The 7,603-nt window shown below is 40.5% G+C and overlaps 1 protein-coding gene across 2 annotated transcripts; it reads left to right on the top strand.

Moving 5' to 3' along the window:
- Nucleotides 1–1,523: 1,523 nt before the first annotated feature.
- Nucleotides 1,524–6,232, top strand: atf5b (activating transcription factor 5b). 2 transcript variants are annotated; one of them, XM_056374759.1, is made up of 4 exons: nucleotides 1,524–1,746; nucleotides 2,404–2,616; nucleotides 2,960–4,148; nucleotides 4,856–6,232. In XM_056374759.1, exons 2-4 carry the CDS (start codon nucleotides 2,478–2,480, stop codon nucleotides 5,040–5,042), a joined length of 1,515 nt encoding a protein of 504 aa, XP_056230734.1. In that variant the 5' UTR covers nucleotides 1,524–1,746; nucleotides 2,404–2,477; the 3' UTR covers nucleotides 5,043–6,232. The 2 variants fall into 2 exon arrangements, with proteins under 2 accessions (XP_056230734.1, XP_056230735.1); XM_056374760.1 differs by lacking the exons at nucleotides 1,524–1,746; nucleotides 2,404–2,616 and adding an exon at nucleotides 2,661–2,763.
- The last annotated feature ends 1,371 nt before the right edge of the window (nucleotides 6,233–7,603 follow it).

Below are 7,603 nucleotides of genomic sequence, written 5' to 3'. Positions count from 1 at the left end.
ACAGACACCAACCATGAAGTATTACTTATCTGCTGTTGCTATATTTAAATATCTGAATGTACACATCTTATTATTATCTCTTATTAATCTTATTAATAAAAGTATTTGATATTGACATTTTGACAGCTTCTTTTTTTAACTGTCCACTTTTCTGCTGTAACTCTGCTACTTTTCCCCGCTGTGCCACTAATAAATAATCTCATCATATCTTATCTGAAACAGTGTGTTAGTCGTTACACCTGAAAACCAGGTGCTCCAATTTTCTTCTGAGCACAACCGCACACAGACTGAGATCTATATTTCTATCTATCTCTTCTTAAAACTTTATAAAAATCACTTATACTTTCACAAAATAGTTTTACAAAGCAATGAATTAGATTTTTTAAAAAATTTTCTTACTCTTAAAAGACACAACACACATATTCTTCATGATGCTGCTCATATATAATGCAGTGTAAATGTGTTTATATGTGAAATATTAATAGAAGCCTCACGAGGTGCAGTTGCAGTAAAGTGGTAAACTTTATTAGCTATATTAAAAGTTTAGTTAGTAAAAAAAAGATTAAGTTGCTGAGTATATTTCTGAAGACAATTCACACAGTGGCACAGACTTATGGCTGAAATACTTTACTGTGGAGGATTTACACAAATGGACACTGACTTTAAGTGGCTGTTAGTCTCAGTTTGATACCAGCTGGAGGCCACGGTTTCTTCTCACCACACCGCCTCTTGTTATGAAGGTACAGTGCTGTGGTCCCAGGTTGGTGCTAATGTGTAATGATTAGCAATCAGTGTAAGACTGATAGCAGGCCAATAGAAATAGAAAAGTTCCCCCAGATAAACCAATGGTGTGGCCACATTGTTACAGCGTTCAGCGAATCCCCAGCGGATCTGATGCAACAGGGCTGCAACTAAAGTTACACCTTCGAACTGCAACATGATGTCCTTCCGCTACGGCGCACGGAAAACTAGTGCCGGCTGTACCGTCTGCTGAGCACATCCCCTGATCCTCTGCACTCTCTCTCTCTGTTTAGATGTGTGTTTATTATCTCGCGTGTGACTGGATGAGATAAACAGGGAGGTTACTGCTGTATCTGAGGAGGCAAATTTTTTTTTTTTTTTTACATGTTTTAGTGACTTTTTCCGGAAGGGCACTACTTTATTTAAAAAAAAACCCAGCAACACTCATTTACACTGTAGTTTTAATAGTAAAGTTATTTCTGATTTCTGTAGCATCTAAAGAGAGCATAAGTGCTATACAAACCACTTAAAACAGAATATTTAGTCATTTTTATTTATTAATTCTATTACAAATAATTCAATTTATTTAAAAAGAGGGTAAAATCTAAATTAAGTTAATAAAATAATCTAAAGTAGAGTAAAAAAAAAACCAAAAATAGCAGGACATGTTAGATGAGTGTGTGCTGGTTACACAAACAGTCTGTGGCCTCTGGATAATGGGAAAGTCCCCAGGTTCATGACGTAACGGCCGGGTGAACGCTGTAAGCTGCGGATTAATTTCGTCTCCTGTGATCAGGTCCCGGGCACTAGGAGTTGCAGAAGTAGCGGATTTAAAAACTTTCTGTCTGCAAGTCTTTTCGTCGAAATAGCACTTCAAGAAGAGTCTCTGACTTCCAAAAGGGGAAAACATGGCTTTTTAAACTGTGACCGTCTTCGTGCTCACCGTAAAGCTCCGCGTGCTTTGCTCCTGCAACGCACTTTACAAGACTATTCAGAAACTATGGGGTGAGTAAAACTGTTTTCTAGCTTTGGCGGAACAGGGGGAAAGTTCGGAGGAGGATTTAGCAAATAAACCAGTCCAGACATTGTTTAAAACCAACGTTATCGGTGAATTCAGTTGTTAATTTACGTCATTTAAAGGTTTATTTTTATTAGAGGAGAGGCAGGACTGTATTTTATTACTGTTTTAAAGTGACCATGTCAAAGTTACTTTTTCATGTGTAAAAATAGAATTTCTGTTTCATGATACATTTTTAAAAGTGTTTCTGCAGCTTACATTATGTAAAATAACTTTCTTTATTGTGTGTGTCAAAGTCTTTATTATGTTCTCATTTTTATTTATGCAATATATTCTCATGGTGTGTTTCTAAAACTGTCAGCTCACTGTTTTGTAAGTTGCTTTATAATAATTAAATTGTACTGACATAAATTTTAAGTATGAGGATGACAGGTGGACAGAAAAATTAAGAGTCAATTTGAACTCAATGAACCTTAATATAAAGTTATTTTTGTAGTGTCATTTTTAAATATTAATAACTAATATAATAATAATAATGGTCAAAATTTTTTTTTTTTAATGGAATTATTAAATGCTATAGAGCTTGAAATGGGGGGTTTAAAGGGTGAAATAAAATTTGTTTATTTCCTTAATTTTTCCGACAGGTCTTCCAGTTCTATTTCATCCACCCAGTGCACGGTTTGTGCTTTTGAACAATTCGATCGAAGCAGACGACACAATGGCGGCATCGATCCTTCGCAGGAAAATTCCCCCCATTTCCACAGGCGAGCTCGGCGCTCCCCTTCTCCAACAGGCTAGCCACAGCCAATCACTGCCCAGGACGGGGGCGGAGCCTGTGGAGAGGCAGCACTTAATTGGTGAGTTTTGCCAAGACGCTTTTTTATTTTTCCACATCCCGAGGTCGGAGCCGCAGTGCAGCACGGGGCTAATGTCGTACAGTGAGTACAGCTAAGTGGATATTTATCGAATGCAGACGATGCTGTTCAATCATTTTCAGATGATCGGTTAGTTGTTCACTTGGATTTTTCGGATGTATTGCTTGCTTTTAACTTAAGCTTTTATCCTCTCAACCTTCCGTGATTTAAGAATTTTTTTTCCTGAATTTTTAGTTTTTATTTGTTATTCTATACAAAGAGCTGAATGAAAAAAAAAATGGATTGTTTTATTCACTATATGGTTATTATTTTTAATTTTTTATAGGTGATGGTCACTCAGATTGGATGACGGAAAAAGTTGATTTGTCTTCATTTGTGTCGACGACCGAGTCTTCTCCAAGCTCTTCCCTTCCACCCTCACCATTAGAACAAGATGTCAAGGTGCCCTCGGATCTGGAGGTCATGACCTCTCTACTGCAGGAGGAGCTGGCTCAGCTGGAGGACTACTTCCGCTCCGAGTCCACATCCACGACAAGCAAGTTGGAGAAATCCTCAAAATGTGACAAGGGTGCTCAAGCCATGGGCTCCCAGTCTTATTATCAGTTACCCTATGGGTCGTATGGGTCCAGCCAATCAGAAACCAGCCCTGTGGTTGTTACCTTGGCAACAGGGGAATTGGACCTGGCCAGCTTCTGTGGCGGTCCCATCGCCAGAACCAAAATTGCTCGACCCGCTCCATACAACTACCATCACCGCTACCACCACAACAACGGGCGAAGAATAATCAGCGAGGCTGTGAAAGTAGGGGAGGAAGTTGGACTTGATACGTGGGGCTCCAGGGGAAGTTACTCAGGAAGCACAGAGTTGTCTGTGAACCACTACTCCACACTGAAGACAGTGAGCAAGAACAGCCTCGGCAGCGTCAAGAAGGTGAGAGAATGTGCTTTATCGTTGAAGGAAGAGGAGAGTTATTGTTTTTCAGAAGGAATGTTTTGCAGCGAAGAGATTGCTCGAGGTTTTTGTCTGGGCGGCTCGTACGAGAGCCACCACAAGCGAGATGGACAGTTGATGCACAATGTGAAGGTCAATGTAAGTTACGACAGCACGGGGCTCGATGTTTTGCACTGCAGCAAAGATGGAGGACTTTCTGGAAGTATTCCCCCAGAGACAATGGTGGCCGGTGACGGCTACTTCCACCAGTCAATGGCCAGCACAGAGCCTTACCATAGCTTTATAGGTGACCTAGATCAGCCGTCACAAGCACAGGCTGTAGAGCCCCAACACGGCCACTACCTCTATCCAGAATGCCTTGCAGACCAAAGCTATGAATGTCTGTCCAGAGGGGAGGGCGAGGGGCCGCTGATGGGCGCCCCAATCCACCGCCCCACCCAGAGGCTAAAGGATGAACACTGCTCCATCAAACCATCTCTAGTGATGGGCGCCGCTTCTCTGGAAGGCAACAGTGGAGAGAGGAAGCAGAAGAAGAGAGACCAGAACAAAACTGCTGCTCACAGGTAAATGAGTGACTTATTTTTCCCCTCTTTCTTTCTTCATTAAAAACATCCTTCATAAGCATGTTAAAAAAAAAAAAAGAAAAGTAGGTCATGTGCTCAGAAGTCTGATAATACAGTAATGAAAATGTGGTATATAACAATAAAAAGTAAAAAAAATAGTCACAATCACAACTAAGTAAAGTTATTTTCTTCCTCTAGCCACTGTGGGTCATTACTGTTCATATTGTTGCTTTTTCTTAGCTTATCCATCCACTGCTCATACTTGTTGTTTTGCTTGACACTTTAACATGGCTGGAGTGTTACATAAACCAGCCAGTGCTTTAAATGTCCTACAGAGTGTAGGAGGGAAATGGAAAGTCCCTCACTGCTTGCCAGATTCAGCCCCACCTAACCATTTCTATAAGTCTGTTTTGTCTGTGTGCGTAAGTTTCAGTTAGTCACATCTGTGTAAAATGAGATGTATGTTGAAAAAGTGTATTTAATGTTGGGGGAAAGACAGAAGTTTGCAAAGGTGGAAATTGATCAGTCATGAACCCTGCAGTACGTGGAACAAACAGCATGATGTTATCTCAGGGAAGGGGTGTCTGAGCTGTGTGAGTAATCCGCTCGATGTAGCTCAAAAGGTCACGTTCGCTTGACTCATTAATAAAGATGCAAGGCAGCAAAAAACCTGTAAGAACCACCGAATGCATTCTCTCCTACTGCAGGTACAGGCTGCGTAAGAGGGCGGAGCTGGACTCTCTGGAGGAGGAGCTGCATGGCCTCGAGGGGCAGAACCGAGAGCTTCGTGACAAGGCGGAGTCGGTGGAACGAGAAATCCAGTATGTCAAAGATTTACTGATCGAGGTCTACAAGGCTCGCAGTCAGCGACTCAAACAGGATGGCAGTGCCTAAAACGCCCACGCTGACCTCACCTCCAAAATCTCCCAACCAGCAGCAAGAGAGAAATCAAGTCGAGAGCACCAACTGGTTTTTGTCTCACAAAAATGAAATGGTAGTTGCATGATTTTCGTAGTTCTTTTTCTAAAAAAAAACAAAAAAAACAACAACAAAAAAATTTTTTTTGTTCCAAGAGGATGGCGAAACAAAAACAAACCTTTTCCTATAAAAAAAAAGAAGAAAAAAGGAGAAGTTTCCAGATGGGTGACTAAACTATTAAAAGCCTTAGTGAGGCGGCTTCCAGAGGAGATGCTGAACTTGTCCGTGACCACTGTGATCCGAACTGCACTCACAGCCTTGTGATGACTGAGTTTGCGCTTGCAATGATTGATCGTTTACAAAATGCTCTTTGAATTAGTAGTAGTGGTTGAATTTGCTTGTGGTTTTTGTGACACACATTGGCAGCATCAAGGCAGATCCATACTAAATATATATTTTATTTTATATTTTTTATTTTTACTTAATAATGTTCATTTATCATTTGCTTAAAAACAATCAAAGTGAATAAAGGGATTGCTGGAAAAAGTGTGTAACATGCTCTACAAATATTCATTATCAGAAACATTTAGAAATTTGTATTGCTAAAATGTTGAGTATTTACACTTCTTTACCCCACTGAAATACCCAATGCATGTTTGATTTTGGAAAAGCATGTGCGAGTGTTATTTGAAGGCAATATTCTGTTAACTGCATGGCTTCAAGATCTCCACCGCGTCAATTTAACTGAGTTGACTTTACTCTTCTCATCAAGCTGGCGACTTTTCTCTGAGTTCCCCCACACTCCCCCCCCCCCCCCCCCCCCCCCCCCGCCGCCGCCGCCAGTGTGATCCATGCTCAGGTTTTGGTTTTCAGCTCTTGAGAAACAGACAACATTCACTGGCTTTTTTCCTTTCTCTCTCCTCTCTCTCCTCTCTCTCTCTCTCCCTCTCTCGGCTGTATTTTGCGAACAAACAATCACCTGTTGACGCAACAATAAATTGTTGTTGGGTAATGGTACGACTTCATGGGAAATTCTGTTTTCTTTTCAATTGATCAATTTGATGTATCTGAAATTCAGGTTCTTTTAATAGTCAATGTCAATGTCAGGAAATTATACATCAGGTAAATTGCAGCCAAATAAAAAATAAGTTATGTAGTATCATTCATCTCTGCCTTTGGACTGTTCTTCACTGCATGCTGTTCATTGTTGGTCCGTTAAAGCGCCTCGCGGCGGGCTGTGCAAAGGACACCAACTGCACACAGAACAGCACACACACTGAATAAGAAGACGGTGGGATTAAGAGATAGAGAGAGAGGTGTAGAATAAACCCACTCTGCCCCTCCCATCTTTTTTTTTTCTTTTCGGCCCAGCCCCGTAACTGCTGGTTCCAGCCCTCTTTTTTGGCTGCAATGCAGTCCAAGTGATTTCCCAAGATTCACCACTGGACGGCGGGACATCGAGGGCAGGCTTTGAGTGACACCTGACCGTTCTGCAACAAAACAACCTGCTTTCTTTTAGATTTAGGCGCCAGGAGTGAGTCGACTCGTCCAAACAGCCTCACGATGGGGGGGTGGGGGTGGGGGGGGTGTTTGGAGACACACTAATACACAGTCCTCATGTTATTTTTTTTCCAATATTTTACTGCTTTGTTCCTGCTCTATGATTGATCCGCAGGGCTGAGTGGAGCCATATCAAGCTCCGGCAGTCAACAGACAGACATAAATTGCCTATCTCATCTCCCAGCTCGCGGAGGGTGTGCGAATGCATGTATACGCGTGAGTGTGTGTGAGTGTGTGTGTGTGTGTGTGTGTGAGTGTGTGAAATCTCTTGGTATCTCTCCTAGCAGTCGTAGGCCTTTCAAGTGCATGAGGCAATATCACACAATACTTGCACAAGGAGGAGAGAGATACAAGTGAACTATCGGAATAAAAAAGTACTGGGTTGACAGAGAATGCCATTAAATCTGTTGATTCAGTTTTCTTTCTGTTTGTTGTTTGTTTGATACAGACGAAATGTAAAAACGGATTGTACTGCTGATATAAGATGTATAATATAATCTGTTTTTGCATTGTGTTCAATAAAGTTCTTCACTATAACATTATCTTCTTAACATTTTTAGATCAGATGAGAATCCATGTATTTATTTTTATTCACTTATCCAGGTTTGTAAATGATAAATCATATGAATACGATGCTAAATGTAAATGTCAAAAAAAAAAAGAGAAATCAGCCAAATTACAGTTTAAAAAGAGCAAATTTGAGATATATGACCAATAAGGCAACATTTCAATCAAAAACATTGAATTAAAATGAATCAAAATTGTGATGTCTTTACATTATAGAAGTATACTGAGCCAAATATATGATATGCACAAATTAAACAACACTAATGATGCAAAATATGTAGTTTCAGTGAGAACTACAGATATCCAGAGTAATAAAGATAAAAGCACATGTAAGGATAAGAGAATATCAGGAGAGCCACGTTTTAATTTGCAATATACATATATATATGTGTGTGTGTGCCCGCGTGCAT

This window comes from Seriola aureovittata, chromosome 4, assembly GCF_021018895.1.
Source record: "Seriola aureovittata isolate HTS-2021-v1 ecotype China chromosome 4, ASM2101889v1, whole genome shotgun sequence".
Taxonomy (NCBI): domain Eukaryota; kingdom Metazoa; phylum Chordata; class Actinopteri; order Carangiformes; family Carangidae; genus Seriola; species Seriola aureovittata.
The sequence above is the reverse complement of the archived record's forward strand: the minus strand, read 5'-3'. Positions and strand labels throughout refer to the sequence as shown.